At 35.5% G+C, this 16,847-nt stretch overlaps 1 protein-coding gene across 1 annotated transcript in view; it reads right to left on the reverse strand.

Annotated features, from left to right (window-relative positions):
• Positions 1 to 16,847, reverse strand: part of LOC150097388 (protein phosphatase 1 regulatory subunit 21-like) — a 505,584-nt gene that overhangs the window by 169,842 nt on the left and 318,895 nt on the right. Inside the window, exons 13-14 of the mRNA XM_090407251.1 lie at positions 11,321 to 11,407; positions 4,311 to 4,438 (exon numbers count right to left, since the gene is read on the reverse strand). Of these exons, the coding sequence (XP_090263377.1) occupies positions 4,311 to 4,438; positions 11,321 to 11,407 (215 nt within the window). The remainder of the gene's footprint in view (positions 1 to 4,310; positions 4,439 to 11,320; positions 11,408 to 16,847) is intronic.

Consider the following 16,847-nt stretch of genomic DNA (forward strand, 5'->3'; position numbering starts at 1 on the left):
ATTAATACTATCTTGTTTCCTAATATGATTCGTATAGATAAGTGGAGATAGTGTGCATCCCTGTTCTACAGCTGATTTTACATCAAACCATCTTCCTGTATTTCCTTCAATTCTAATTACTGACTAACACCTCAAATATAGACAATGCATTGCTAGATATAATTATCATTTATACCATATAAAGGTACTATGTTTTTACCAGCATTAAGAACCAAATTCACCTTTCCAACAGAACTCTACTTGGAACTGCCTGCTAATCAAGATTATCTGTTTGGTGTTGAATGCTTCTTCCTTTCCCTAATCATTATTGCCCAAATATAACATCCTGCATTTATTTTTTTAGCAGGATCTTACTGTTTCAGTTTTTGTCTCATTAACATGAATTATTTCCTAGTAACACTGCTCTAGTTCTTCTGAAGTTTGATTTCTTTTCATTAATACTTCTTATATTGACAGTGTATCTTCAAATCTACTAATATCGAGTTTCTTTCAGTAGATGACTTTCCACCGTTCACCTTGGTTCAATCAGAGAGTGGGAGAGAGGCTTATTTAACTTGGATGATGCCCAGCTATCATGAAATTTCATGATGTGATATCATCATGTTTGTTTCTAGTTTAAGCTGATGTAGAATACAATTTAGTTAGCTAAGTCACAGTTACCAGCCCAATCTTGTTTGTTCAGTATCTAGTAGACACCTACTAGCATGAAGAACTATGTGGAGGCAAGCATTTGACATTAAGTCAGGAAGCTGCTCAGTTCTTTGCATTCCATAAATGTTATGTAGCTCTTTTCTAGTTATCTAGTGTTGGCCCTTAAGTAGTTCCTATATAATATACAAATATTATTGATATAAAAATGCAACTGTTTGAAAACTATAATCAAACCTTGGAGATTCTAAAAAACACATTAACTGATTTTGCCAGAGAGGCATGTGGTGAAGTTGTCTGCAAGGATAGAAAAATCAGAACTCCATAGAAATTGTAAGAAGGTAAAGTTGCAGTCATGGAAAAGAAGAAAATCACATTAAAAATTTATATCAAGTAAAACAACATGTTCTCTGAGAAAGAGTACAGAGAAACTATAAGAATGTGAAGCAATGTGTAAAACTAGAAACAACAGTCATGGGAAGAACTCTGGTAAGAATAGAGAGGGTAAATATCAAGAAAGTCAAAAATATTCTGGAAGCTACCGAGGTGGCAAAATGGAGAAAAGAATATTCTCATAATCATAACACATGAGATTAGTTCTGCTCAAACATTCCTGAATGCTAACAATGTCAAGTACCTTCATAATATCCTATTTTAAATATGATTCTGCTATCTGTTACTCTAATTTTTCTCAGAACTTTCATATCTATGGTCTCTGGTGTTTGATCCAGTGTTTTATTTCTATTCCAGCTCTAAGATCCATAAGTTAAGACTGGTTTGAACACTGTTTTGTATATAGCTAGTTCATTGTTTTGAGTAATTTCTCTTTTATTCCATATAAATTTATTCAGTTAACTTCCATACAATACTGGTTTGCTTTATGCTGTCACTTTTCATATTTGTCATTGTCACTAAAAATTGTGCCTAAATTGCTGAAATGTGTTACTAGTTCTATTTTCTCCATTCCAAATGTAGCAGTTGATGTTTTCAATGCGCCTGCCTATTTTCATAGTCTGTCATTTTATTACTGATTTTTCAAATCAAATTTATTACAGCAGTTATTCAATTTCATTAAGGAATTCTGCTGGATTTATTTTACAGTATAACATCAACTGTAGAAAGTAAGATCTGAGTTGAATATCTCCAATTTTTATTTTAGGACTAACGTTGCTTTCTTTCATAATGTGATTCATACAATGGAAAAACAGTGGAGATAACATGCATCCTGGTATGACATCTGATTTATCATCCAACCATCTTCCTGTATCTTCTTCTTCAATTCTAACTGCTGACTTACAGTTCCGATATAGACTATGTATTCCTCGATATTCATATTTACACCATATAATTGTAATGTTTTGAATAGCTTTTCTCTTGGTAGCTTGTCACATACCTTTTCCAGACCTACAAACTTAAGTACAGATGCTTATTACATTCCCCTGATTTCTCCACCATGTCTTAGAGTGAAAATCCTAAAAATCTCTGAATCTATCTTATCCTTCTCCAAGTTTCCTAGATTAATTGCATAAGTTTTACCTGGAACACTCTGTAGGGGAATTCTTGTAATTATCACATTCAGTTTTATTTCCCTTTTCATGCATGGATATTATAAGAGGCTCTACTCCAATCATCAATACTCCAATCTCTACTCCAACTGACATTTCTAAAGTATTTGATCAAGTTTGGCACAGATGTCTACAAGTCTGCTCAGCAAACCACTATTCTATAGTCTGTCTTCTACCATTTGCAACTGGATTTCTAGCTTTCTCACTGGTCACTCACTATGACTCATAGTGGATGGTTTCCTCTTCTCAGATTTTTCCATCAATGCAGGAGTACCCTAAGGGTTAGTACTTTCTCCCACTCTCTTCCTATATAAATGACCTGCTTTGACTGACTTCAGATAACAGACTAATTTGGAGGTAAACAGTCAACAGGAAGTTAGTAATAATTTAACTTTTTGTGCGGTACTGTTCTATCCTGTTCAAACTCTTGAGAGTAACAATGTTGAAAGTTTTTTCGCTTGTTTACACTATAAATTAAAGATGCGAAGAAATTGTATTCTTGGTATTCATCCTTTGTCCAAGTGTAAACAAACAAAGTTTTCATGTGACGTATCATCATGTCTGGGCTAATTGTATATAGGAACTAATGACCTCACATCAATTGCCTTGGTGCTTTGCATTATGGGATACCAAGGTAATCGATGAGAAGTCAATAGTCCATGTATAGAAGTAGTCCAGTCATGAAGATACTTCACACACAAACTTTGTTTGCTTACGCTTGGATAAAGGATGAAACCAAGAATATAATTTCTTGGCATCTTTAATTTATTATTGAGATAATATAACAGGAGCTTGATGGTGGTGATAAGAGATATACTACTCAAACTACAATTATATGGTGAGACCTTATACATATTATACATAATTTGCAAATGCAGTCAGAATCGAAGGATGTCCTGGAAGACTGTTTGATGCAAAATCAGGCACACCGAGGTAAACAGAAGACAAGGATATGCACTATTATTCATCATCTTTACGGATTACATTACGAAGCAATGTAGCACTTAATCTGTTACCAACATCAGACACATGGAAGTCAGCTTTTTACATTATTTGGTATAACATCATGCAGATGATGTTCCTCTAAACAGAACTAGATTACTTAACTGAATAACTGCTATAACAAGTTTGACATGAAAGTCAGCAATAATAAAATGTGTTTCCTTGCTTGTGCCTATTATGAAAATCATAGGCAAGAGCATGGAAAACATCAACTACATTCTCGAATAGAGAACTACAGAACAGATAAAATGTTCAGCTAAATTTTTGATAAAGTTGACAAATTGAAGAAGAGCAAAACTGGCATGGTGGGGAGCGAAGTGAATAAATGTATATAAAATAAGAGAGAAATTACCCAATTCAATAAACTAGTAATATTACAAGAAAAACTTCAAACAACTTTTAACTTAGCTTGTTAAGTTAAAATTACACTGGATTAAAAATAAATCAGTTGATCAAAGACTCATGAGTACAGATATAAGAGTTCTGACAATAAATAAATAAATAAATAAAATGATGGAATGAATAGACTACATTGGCAGAATCATATTAAAATGATTAAAAAGGAACTTTAAAATATCAGCATTCAAGAGTGTGTAAGCAGAGCTAATCTAAGGTGATGTGATCAGTTAAATAGAACTGGAGAGGAAAGAATAGCAAAACAGGTGTTTGATGATAAGAGGGCAGAAAAAAGGAATACCAAAATCCAGATGTGGACTAGTTAATAGCGACTTAAAAATCTGAATTTAAGATGTGAAAATATTGAATACCTTAAAAATAAAATTAATTTGTAATCTGACAGTATTATTCGGTACTATCATGGTATCCTGCCAATCCTAATGAGAGTACATATTGGGAATCTGAGATGGTGATAATGATGAACTAATTAAAATCTTTATACTTTTCTTGGTTCAGTTGGTTTAGTTCTTGGGCCCATGTTGAATTGTGTACAATCTTTAATCTAACAGCTATATAAGATTTAGAAAACATAAGACCTTCAGAAAAAGTAATTTCAGCTACTTAATATTTGTCAATTGAAATTAATCAACTTAAAGTAGAAAATGACAGTTTATTTACAGTTATTAAGAAAGTAGAAACCTTTTTCATTGCTGTTGCTACAGTAACTAAAGTTGACAGAATACACTCATCAGTTGTTTTGATCTTGTCTGTGGCAGTTGGTAGTTGGTGTTCTAGTACTATCTTGGTACTGAAGCATTTCTTGGCCTCTAGAGAACAGAACATTTAACCATTCAATCCAATTATCTTTAATTTGGTATCTACTGCACCATGCATGCCTATGCAGACATTAAATTACATAATAGTATTGTAAATATATAAATCAGTTAATGGAAAAATAAGCACTTCATAAGGAAATATCATTGATAAAATTGCAAAATTTTCAAAAGTTACCCTAGTAGAACTAATTACTTTAGTAATACTGTGCTTTCTTAAAATGAAATTTCTATAGTGCATTTCAATATTTACATGACCATTTATTTATTTATGCTTATGGCTACATGGAAACTGGTAAGTGAAAAGTACAATCACAATTTCCAGAAACAAATGATGAAAATCTTAACATATAAAAGTTCATTACATAAAAGGCACAACCTGCTTTCTAAGTCTTTCTTTTTTTTTTTTTTTTAAATATAAAGCAAAAGTAACTTGTCATAATTAAGCCAGGGACAATTATTGTCCTGCTGCACCAAGTATGACAAGGCTGCATGTTCTCACAACATAAAAGTAGCTGTATCCGAGGTTTAAGTAGAGAGCAGTTGTGTCTTGTGTGAGAAAACTTGATCCATTAGAGGAGGCCCATTTCACACTGTATCATCATCTTCTAACATGAGGAGGAGTTCTGCTGATACTATGACGAGGACTATGAGAGTAACTACGAGAATAACATCTTCATGGTGAGATGGGACCGTGATCTTCTGTTTCCTCCATAACCACCACCATCATACCAACTACAGGTCAAGGTCCAGGCTGGAAAGCCAATTCAAGGCCTCATCCGTCACCTTGTGGATGTCCTGTAGGCCACCATCGTGAAAGTGGCACCTTGGGCAGTCGTACACAATGGGAGAACAATCACAATAAGGGTGATCTGACAGCCCCTATGTAGAAGATAGCCACATCTGCCCTGGCTAGTTCTGATCCTGCTGTTTATGGATGACCAAATCTTCCTAGGAAGATCAAAACCAGGTTTCAGAGCCCAGGGATCTTTTACCAGGAAGCCATTTGTTGGGAGATTGTTGGACCAGTATTCTCTCCATATGTCAAATATTGATGGCAGAGCAGCTGAAGAGAGTTCGTCCATGGACCAGAGAGGCTTTCTAGATTTGAGGCAAAGACTAGGTGGGTTTATGAGAGTCTGGTGTTGGGGTAGGAGTGGGCTGCTCATTGCTTTATTAAATTCCTTAAACGAGGCTTGTCTTCTCCGTATGTGTTGTGGAGCAATGTTAGATAGAACAGGCAGCCAGGAAAGAGGGGTGCTTCTCACTGTCCCACTAGTTGTGTGCATGGTAGAGTTCAGCTGGGTGTCTATAATGTTAGTGTGTACTTCTTTCCCAGACAGGGGCACAATATTCTGCTGCAGAGAATGAGAGGGCTAGTGCAGACGACCTTAGGACTTCTGCACCACAACCCCAGGTTGTTCCAGCAAGCCTTGAAATGATGTTATTTCTGGTTTTAATTTTATTGAAGAGGTTGATGATGCGCCTTTTATAGGTTAGGCTTCTGTCCAGGCTCACTCCAAGGTATTTTGGGTGAGGCTGACCATGATCTTACATAACCTCTAGTTATGTAAGAGTCTGGGACTCCATGGAATCCCAGACTCATTAAGGGCCACATAATACTATGCAAATAATGCACTATATGCCTGAATTATTATCAACTCTTTTTGGTATATAAAATTTGACCACTTAAATCCACAGTTCAAAGAACATTTTAAAAATTTCAGTTACTGTTAATTATACATTAAATGGCAATTATGTGGTTTCTCAATATGAATGTCATCAGATACACTTGGACCTATCAAATTATCTTCTGTTGAAGATAATTTGATAGGTCCAAATGTATCTTTTGGTGATAATCATCTGATGCACAGAGAAATGTAATTTCTGTTTAAAAACAGAAATTACATTTCATTCTGTAATTTCTGTTTTTAAAGTTAAACAAGGGAGTTCTTGGTAGAAAGAGTCACAACAAAATATTTTAGGATAAAATAGTTCACATGCTGCATGTGAACAAATCAAGACTTTGTTCAGTAATACAATCAGAATTTAGTATGCTATATATTATACAAATTCCAGTCTGGTTAGCCATGTGGATAGGACTGTGAAAAGGGGCCCGACCCCAGTAAATCACAGGATTAAATCTCACTGCAGTATCTTTAGTGTCTTTGGGTGGTAGTAGATGAATTTCATCAATCAGTATGACCACCTGTTTACTGGAGACCTGAAACAGCTTGAAGGAAAATTTCCATGTTTATTCTGTAGAGTAGGGCTTCCAGGTTATCTAACCCATAGCCCATTCATGATACTAATACCATGGGTGGGCTTTTTGTGTTCACTATAGATTTAAAGCTTTTTGTGGGACGAATTAAAAAAGAATAATAAATAAAAAATAAAAAATGTTGACAAAAAGTAGTAGCAAGAAGGTTTAGTTTTTATTGTTTTTCTTTTGATATACTTAAAGCTTATATTTCTTTCCAGACAATCACTGGATATCACATCTAGATACCCTTTTTCTGCAAGTGTTCCATGATCCATAAGATACTTAAACTGAGTATCTTGGGGGGGGGGGGGGGGCTGTTCCAACAACCAAAAAGATGCTTTCATTTGATGTAGAGATCCTAATAATAATCATTTGCCTTCCTTGACATGAATTATGCAGTCATGTGATTCATGGAAACTCGTGAAATTATCCCTATTTTACCTCATTCTATTGTTTCAATTGGCAGTTGAAAAATTGTAAAAAATATCCAAGAAATATTTCCATTTTTTATGAAACTTCAGTTCACACATGTCGAAGAATGAATAATAGTAGAGATTGGACATCTAAATCCTTTTTCTAATGAGAATTATATGCACCGAAAGATCACTTGTTTGTGCTAAAAGAATGACTACTCAAAGAAGGTGCTTTCATTTGAAGTGATCATTAAAGCAGTCAACTCCCTTAAAATATATTACAGGGATTCAAGCAGACAGGAAGCCATTTCAATTTTTCCTAGTTCTAATGTTTCTGTAGTAACTTGATGAGTTCTAGCATATGTTTATATGAGCTATCATACAACACAATGTATATCTATCCATCATATTGCCATAATATCCAAGTTTATGAAGTTTAGTAGTTCACACATAATAAATTTAGTTTAATCCTTTATCCAAGTGTGAGCAAACAAAGTTTGCACCTGAAAATATCTTCAGGACTGTAGCAAGGTGGTGCAACTGTTGACAACTCAGAGCAAAGGTGGACCAAGCTCTCATCACTCCTTGTCTCAGTATCTCCCACCATGCAAAGCACGTCCTTGTGGACATGTATAATGCTATGCATTGAGGGAAGGGCTACTACCCAGACCGGTTTCAACCGTTATTGAGGTCTCGTTAGTGGGAGGTAGACCCAAATGTGGAGATACTAAGGCAGAAGCAATAGGAGAGGTCATATTTACCTATATGAGTTGCCAACCGGTGTATCACCTTATTATTGAATTACTCTGGATTTAGAGAAAGATGTTGGAAGTTTATTTTGCACTTGGTTAGACTATAATAAATTTAGTTTAATCCTTTATCCAAGTGTGAGCAAACAAAGTTTGTGCCTGAAAATATCTTCAGGACTGTAGCATGGTGGTGCAACTGTTGACAACTCAGAGCGAAGGTGGACCAAGCTCTCATCACTCCTTGTCTCCGAGTTGCCAACAGTTGCACCACCTTGCTACAGTCCTGAAGATATTTTCAGGTGCAAACTTGTTTTCTCACACTTGGATAAAGTATTAAACTAAATTTATTATAGTCTAACCAAGTGCAAAATAAACTTCCAACATCTTTCTCTAAATCCAGAGTAATTCAATAATAAGGTGGTACACTGGTTGGCAACTCATATAGGTAAATATGACCTCTCCTATTGCTTCTGCCTTAGTATCTCCACGTTTGGGTCTGTCTCCCACTGACGAGACCTCAATAAAGGTCGAAACTGGTCTGGGTAGTGGCCCTTCCCTCAATGCATGGCATTATACATGTCCACAAGGACATGTGCTTTGCATGGTGGGAGATACTACAAGGAGTAATGAGAGCTTGGTTCACCTTTGCTCTGAGTTGCCAACAGTTGCACCACCTTGTTATAGTCCTGAAGATATTTTCAGGCACAAACTTTGTTTGCTCACACTTGGATAAAGGATTAAACTAAATTTATTATAGTCTAACCAAGTGCAAAATAAACTTCCAGTAGTTCACACACGGTGCAGAACAATGAGCAGTAGTACTATGCACTGATCACCATGTTCTATAAACAGTATGCTGAAAAAGAATGCTCTTAATATTCATTGTGAACATAATCAGCATTCTGTTCACAATGTTTGGTTCTTGCACAGATTGTGCTTGCATAAGTATTTCAGTTCTGATTTTTAAGATTGAGTATATATCACATCTGTAATGTAAGAAGCATTATGAATGGTAATCCAAGTAAATATCTGAGTTTGTAGCAGTGTCACTTTTGTTTCTGTGTTAAATAGTGAGAAATGTGCTTTAAAATTGCACACATGCCAGATCCATTAATATATCTAATTCAATCTCATAATCCATACTAGACCCTGTCAACTGGCTCAACTAATCTGGTGGTTTTGAATTGAGAAATAAGAAGTTGCACTTTCTATACTTCACTAGCAGGAAAACCTATGATATGCATCAAGCATCATACCACAAGTGTATCCTCACAGAAAATTTCTAGCATCAAAATATGAACAAACATCAACTACTTGATGTCCCTAAAGTGAAATGGCATGCCATGAAAGCACGTGGTAGAGACCCATGATTGTTTGTATTATGTATGCAGTGGCTTTAATTTGAAACTGCAAGGATTACTTAACATAACTTAGCAAGTCATGTTTCCAACTTGTCTTTGTATCAAATGATAACTGACACTGGATTTAATAAGCCATGATAATACAGATAGTTAAACTGACTAGTTTCACCACATATGTTAGTGGCTACTTTCCCCCCCAAAAAAAACACGAATAATGACAGAGATTTTAAATAGAAGATAATGAAAACTTTGGTCAACAGTCTGGTTCTTCTTGACAGGAAAAGGAACACAACACATCAGAATATCAGCATCAATTTTGCAATTATATTACTTTCAGCTTGATCTGCCTGGTGGTTTCAGTCTCTCACTGATCCTTCTTTATGGCATTTTAATACTTAAAGTATTAAAATCTAAAAACTTGCTTACATGAACATCGCAACTGTATCATGCCAAGGTTCTATTCAAATGAACTTATAAGGATTAATCAAGAATGAAGTATATTAGTGTGGAAAGAGGTTGATGAACCACATCTTCCCAAATTTACTGTGTATGTTGTATTTTTTCTCTTAATTTTAAGAATTTAAGTGAAAATACTGGTGTAATACTCCCATTCATTTATTTGTGTTTTGGGCATGGCTTGAGATGGGATTTAGATTCTTATTGGTGGGCTGGGGTGTAGGTGGCATGGTTTATGCCTGGGTTGGAAGCTAATTCAGTATGGCTTTTGTCATGTAGAGAGAGTTTGTTGTTATAGTTATTTACTTGTGATTTGAAATGAAATGGAAAGAGGAACAGGTTGAAGATTTGTAAGTTACAGAAACTGGTGAATAGGTGGAAAAGGGATGATATGATTGAGATATACAAATTACTGAGGGATTTTTACAAGATTAATTCAGAGGAAATTTTTCAGAACAGGTCTCATGGTGGGAGAACTAGGAGCCATCCATGGAAACTGAGTAAGGATGTAGTTAACAAGGGTGTCAGAACTAGGTTTTTTTGCATGGAGAGTAGTGAATGAATGGAATAGGCTACCAGCGTCTGTTGTGGGTGCCATGACTGTGAATGAGTTCAAAGCAAAGTATGATACATACTGCACAAATGTTGGATAGTTTTTGAAATAATGTCTAGGGCTCTCTCTTGATGAGTCTAAGGACTCCTTGGTGTTGCCCGTAATAATAATAAGTACAATGTGACTTTATTTTCAACAGTTTATTAATGACAAATTTCTTGTCATTCCCTCATTGCAGCTGGCTTAACAAACACAATGGGAAGATTGATCATGTTGATCAAATTATCAACATAATCAATAAAAAGAGAGAAATATAAGAAATATTCTTGCAACTTTTTAGGTAGCTATACAGAATTCATATATTCTATATGGAAAATCAGACAAATCAAAGAAGCCCACTGATCTCAGAATGAAACTAATAGACTTTTTTGCTGGAAAATACAAATAGTTTGTGAATGCTCATGGTTATCCTGGAATCAGTCTAACTCCTTTTAGGCTTACTGTCTGTCATTTTACAGATGCTGTTCCTCCCACAGAAAAGAAAACCAACCTGAAGAGAATGTGTGCTGTCTTAGAGAAAAGATGTAAAAGAGGGGAACAAAAAAAAATTCTTAACTTGTCATGAAGGAATTGTCAATTCTAAAATAAATTGATTTTAACTTATTTTTGTATTCAACAGAAGCTGAGTTTCTATTCTCAAGACAACTAAAGCAATTTCTTATACAAAAATGACTCATTTATAAATGCAAAAAATAAAATAAATAAATAAAATTTACTAACAGAAATTTGTTTTTCTGTTAGTAAATTTTATTCTAAACAAGCATCATTAAAGCATAAAAAAACACAAAAAAATAGTTTTTTTTGGCCAACTCCCTCAGAAAAAAATTAGTTAAGAGGTTACTAGACTTGAAAAGCTATTGACCAGTTCATACCTATATGCATAAATATTTCCTGTTTATAAAAAAAATTCACTCTCATACCTTATAATCTATGAAAAGCTCACAAAAAAAATTAGCAACTTTTATCTAAATCTAGTAGCAGTATTTATAGCCTTTTTTGCTTCCTATTTAAACAGATTTACCTTCAAAGCAATTTCTGAGATAAAGAACAGCTTGTAATAACTTGTTGGCTACTACTGACAATCTGATATTGTTACCATCAACACAATCTGAAAAAATAAAATAAAATAAATGAATAAAAGCCATAAAAACTAGGTATACATTTTAATTTAATAGTGGAATCTAATCTTCATGAGGACATAGTCATATGGACAAAATGGGTGAGGGATAGGTATTTCTAGGAAGACAGAGAACAGCACAGCAACCAAAAAGAGTATAAGTTCACCAAGAAGCAGTAGTAGGTTGTGGGAGACAGTGTATTTGAGGCTATCTAGAGTGGAACAGAGGCTAACATGAAAAAACATATGGTGTTATAGACCTGGGGGCATATGAAACTGTTGATGTGATATCTTGGCAATCAGCACAAGGCAAATATTCGTTATGGAAGACTATACAGACAAAAGGAACTGAAATTTATGCAGTTCAATATATAATTACCTAAAAGAGCAAACGATTGAAGGAAAATGGGATTTGAGATGGTGTAACAGAGGATTTATCTATAACCAAGGTAGAAACTTTACCTCAGGTAGGGAGAGTGATCCCATAAGACTTGACATGGGAGGTGTCCAGGCATGTGGATACCTCCCACGTCAATATATGTGGAAACATAGAGAGAGTGATTATGATAAATTTAGAAAGCAACCTGGAGCAGCATATCATGACATCAGAAATTGCAAGGGAAAGGCACAGGTAATGCATGGGGAAATGGTCAAGAGACATTTGAGGAAAGCAGTATTGGACTACATATCCAGTGTTAGAAGGATAACTCAGAAGAGATTTAAATAGATGGCTAGCATTATTAAGCAGGAACTATAAAAAAATAATAATAAAATGTCATAGAAAGAATATAAGGAAAGGAGTTATTTTCCTATGTGACAAGTGAAAGGAAGAAGGATTATGGAAAACTAACTAATGAATACATGTAGAAGAGAGCAAATTACTAAATGAATTGCTAAATTACTGTCTGATGAGATAAATGTAAGAATAGAAGTACATGGATTTGAAATTCTCAGGGATATTGAAAAATTCCAATGTAAATGTCAAGGGATAACTGCTTATGTTTAGAGGAGAAAACATATTTAGAGATAATAATTAACTAAATTTATTCAGCTAATGAAATTAGTAATCCAATACTTCACTATGGACATCGTCACAAATACACTAAGCAGATGCATGCAGCCACACACAATGGGAAGGCAATCTGGTTTTCACATAAGCAAAATGTGAAAACCAGGATCTTACAGTCCTAACTGGCACCCTCTCTTGCTGATCTTTTCTTTCAATGTAATTGAATGGTGAACAGAACTCAATATGTTAGATTTATGGACTTTAATAATATTTTCATCTGAAATGGGAGTCGAGTCCATAAATATAATATAATAAGGATTCTTGCTGAAAGTATCAATATGATGGTCACCCAGATTTTTGTAAAGCAAAGCAGCCAAATTTAATAAGATTTCGAAAATTTAGTACTGTGGCAGATTCTAGAAACAGTCTCAGATTTATATCTGCTTTTGTATAAAATGGAGCCATCCCCCTACCCTACTGGATCCAGTGATCTATAGCCATGATATGGGCTGCTACTCTAGAATGGCTATAGTGCAGGTAATGTATATAGTTTCTATGTTCCTCCAGATTGATACTAGCTAAACTTTCAATTTGTCCACAGTTTGCAGGAGAGGGATACTATGATCTATATTGTGATACTGTGAAAAAATTTTCACACCATCTTAAATGGTATAACATGATCTAAAAGAGGATCTTTTAGTAAGCAAATAAGAGTAGGTAATTTTTGGTATGGCTTAAAGGAGATCTATATGTTATATCTGTTAAGATGGTGTGAATCTTTTTCTGAAGTGACCCAGCTGTAGGGAATGGTAATGAATTTCGTGTGTTCTGGATTTTTTTTTGGGGGGGGGGGGGGAGGGTTAGAGTTCTGTTGATTTTGTGAAAGGGAAAGCCATTGCTTAAAGTGTCTCAAATGTTATTAATTTTAGTGGAGAGACTAGTGTGGTCAGAACATATTGCTCTAGCTCTATTTGCTAAGGTTTTAATAACATCATACTGTGGGAAGGGATGGCAATGTGATTATGTGACAGATGTGCATTCTAGCAGAAAACTTACGCACACTGGAAGGTACATCCATCATCTATTACATCGTAATCAGAGGATGTGATTATGAATGGGTGTGTAATAGTCTTCCTTCAGTTGGCAGGAATGACCATAAAATGATCACCTGAGTTGTATCCAGTCATATCAGAATGTTATGAGGAAAGAATATGTATGTGGAACTAGAAGGTAGATGATTTAAGAAAAAATAGGAGACAATTGGGAGTTAGCATGGAAAGAAGAAATAGGTGAAAAAGAGACATAGGCTGCACAGGCACTGATCAAGATATATTTAATAGAAGCAATGTCTCAGTATATTCCAAAAGTGAGTATCATAAATAAAGTAGGAGTAAAATGGATGAATGAAAAGAGTTAAGTATGCATTCTGCAAAAAGAAGACTTAATAGAGAAAAAAATGAAAGGTAATATCTGGATGCACAATAGGAAAGAACTTGGTAAGGACAGCAACAGTTGAGTAGCAAAAATCAGCAAATCAGGACACGAAAAATCTAAGACTAAAATGATATTAATGGTTACTGACTTTAAGTTAATTTCTTGAATATTCAAGAATATAATTTCTTGCCATGAAATTATATTCTTGTTTAATCCTTTTTGAAGTGTAAGGAAACAAAGAGTTTGCAAGTGAAGCATGAGCAGAGGTGAGAGAGACTGATGTGAGCATTGAGATAGATGATTGAAAAATATCAAAGTGAATACAGCAGTTGGCCTGGAAGGTATGTCAACACATGTGCTACAAGTATATGTAACTGAACTCGCAGTGTCTCTGACAAAGTTGTTTAATTTCAGTCTCAGCTCTTGCAAGGTTCCAAGGGAGTGGAAAGAGTAAGATAGATAAGATAGTTCCATTGCATAAAGGTGGCTCCAAGACAGAAGCAGCAAAATTACATACCAATCAGTATCTCTAGAGTGGTGGTTAAAATATTTGAAAAGTTGGCAAAAGTTCAGGAGTAGGTGGATAGGAATGATACTCTACAGAGGCAACTTGACTTTGTAAAATGTAGGTCCTGCCTCAGTAATTGATTCACATTTTATAATTAGGTGATAGCAGAACTGGATAAAGGAAATCGCTACACCATGATACTGCTGGACTTTGAAAAGGCATTTGACAGAATATCACATACAAAACTATCACATAAGTTAGAGCAAATGGGAATGGATATGAGGTTGGTGGCATGGATGAGAGGGTGGCTGTCTCAATCAAGGCAAATGAGAGTGATTAATGGAGCACCCCAGGACACTGTACTAGGCTAAGACCACTACTCTTTAATTTGTACATTAATGATATAGCAGAAGATTTGAATGGGGGGGGGGTATATTCAGTTGTTTGCCAATGATGCAAAACTAAGGATTATAGTTGATAAAGGTAATGTAGATATCTTATCCCCCATTCATGTGCCATCTCCTATCCAGGAGGTTGACTGACATGATATGACTCATGGTTGACTATCGTCATAACGACGAGGTGAGAACTCTATCACTTCCACATATTGTTGGAAGTTGTTGGAAGTTTTTTCACTTGGTTATGCTATAAATTAAAGATACCAAGAAATTATATACTTATTTAATCCTTTATCCAAGTGTGACCTCTCTCCTGGAAACAAAGTTATTGAGATTAAATTTAAAATTTTATTCAGATGTCTCCTTATCAGTTTCACAAATGTAATAAATGATTTAAGGCAAATGTTCACTGTGACAGTTATAAATGTGTGACAGATAACAGATGACAAGATGAACTGCAAGCCTTTTTTTAAGCAAGTAGATTAGCCTTCCAGTTTTAGACAGAGAGCACAGCCCCTCCACCCCTTTCCAAAAAAGTTTTATTTCCTCCCGGAATGAGTCCTGTGAACAGGTTTAAATACATAAAAGACATGCACAGGACTGACCACCTCATCCTGCAAGAATGAATGGTAATTAATCAATAAACTCTTTTGCCTGAATGAAATAAGAGATTATGACCAAGATGAGAAACCTTGTTGAGATGTAATGATGAGGCTTGTGTAACGAGTCTTAACTAAATGTTTCTTGTATTTATTTATTTATTAATTTTTTTTAATGTACAGAACACGACTACAACTTTTTCTTCTATTGATTCCATATACAAGAGGTAGAACTTACCAGAACATCAGTAATAGTGTGGAGTGCAGATGATGATTGACACAAAAGAAGTTTATTGACATATTTCATTGCAGGCTGTAATTGTTTGGAAATATTTCATAAGGAAGGTTGTTCCACAGGACATAGGTACATGGACTTACATTTACCTCCAGCCTCTCCTGGCATAAACACACTGGATCAGTAACATCCTCAGAATCTTAAAAACTAGGCATTTTCTTCTCATCTTCTACTGAAGATGATATTTTTCATCTCAGAGAACAACAGTTTGGCTCATAGATGAGTGCTCCTTCAACACCTCTCTCTCTCTCTCTCTCTCTCTCTTCCTCACATGCTCATTCAGTGTGTTTGCAGTTGTACTGGAAAGGGATGATGGGCAGCTGCTGCTCTTGTTTCTACAAACCCAACAGAAAGTTGAGGAATGATGAATATCAGTTCAGAGGAGCAGTGACCACCAGCGAAGTGCCTGCAGAACAGACATAGAGCTGAAACAATACATCTGTATAGGGGGGGGGAGGTTGAAGTGAACCTGTGGAAGCACTGATCTATAAGCCAAACTATTGTTCTCTGGACAGCACTGAGATGAGTGGAAAAATATCTTCAGCAGAAGAGAATGCCTAGTTTTTAAGATTCCGAGGATGTTATTGAAGCAATGCGTTTATGCCAGGAAAGGCTGGAGGTAAATGTGAGTCCTAGATCAGGGACAGCTGATCCTGTCTGGTGATTTGTATATTACTGAGGCTAAGGTGAAAGAAACGGCAAAACTGCATTTTGGTGACATTGAAGGTGACCAGACTGACTTTGATCCAGTAAAGGATGATACAGAGATCTATGTTTAAGGCACTGGTTGAAGATGATCTTGAAGCTTGGGATGTAGGAGTATTGCATGGTTTTCAAATCAGTAGGATGAATGGAGAATACTATCATCAGCAAACTTGAGAATAGGATTAGTGGTGATTGAGAGCAGGCATCCACCACTACACATCACATGGTTGCCCTTGACATTTCAAAGGCATTTGATCAGGTTTGGCATAAGGGCCTACTCACCAAACTGCCATTCTATAATCTGCCTTACCCACTCTGCAACACTAGACTGCCAACTTTCTCAGTGATCACTACTAAGTGTCATGGTGGACAGCTTACTCTCTTCAGATCCCCCCCCCCCACACACACCAATGCAGGAGTACCCCAAGGTTCTGTTCTTTCACTCACTCTCTTCCTGTTGTATATATATACGACCTGCTTTCA

The sequence above is a fragment of the Typopeltis vanoorti genome, chromosome 17 (assembly GCF_054136105.1).
Source record: "Typopeltis vanoorti isolate ZY-2024b chromosome 17, IOZ_Tvanoo_1.0, whole genome shotgun sequence".
Classification (NCBI taxonomy): Eukaryota; Metazoa; Arthropoda; class Arachnida; order Uropygi; family Thelyphonidae; genus Typopeltis; species Typopeltis vanoorti.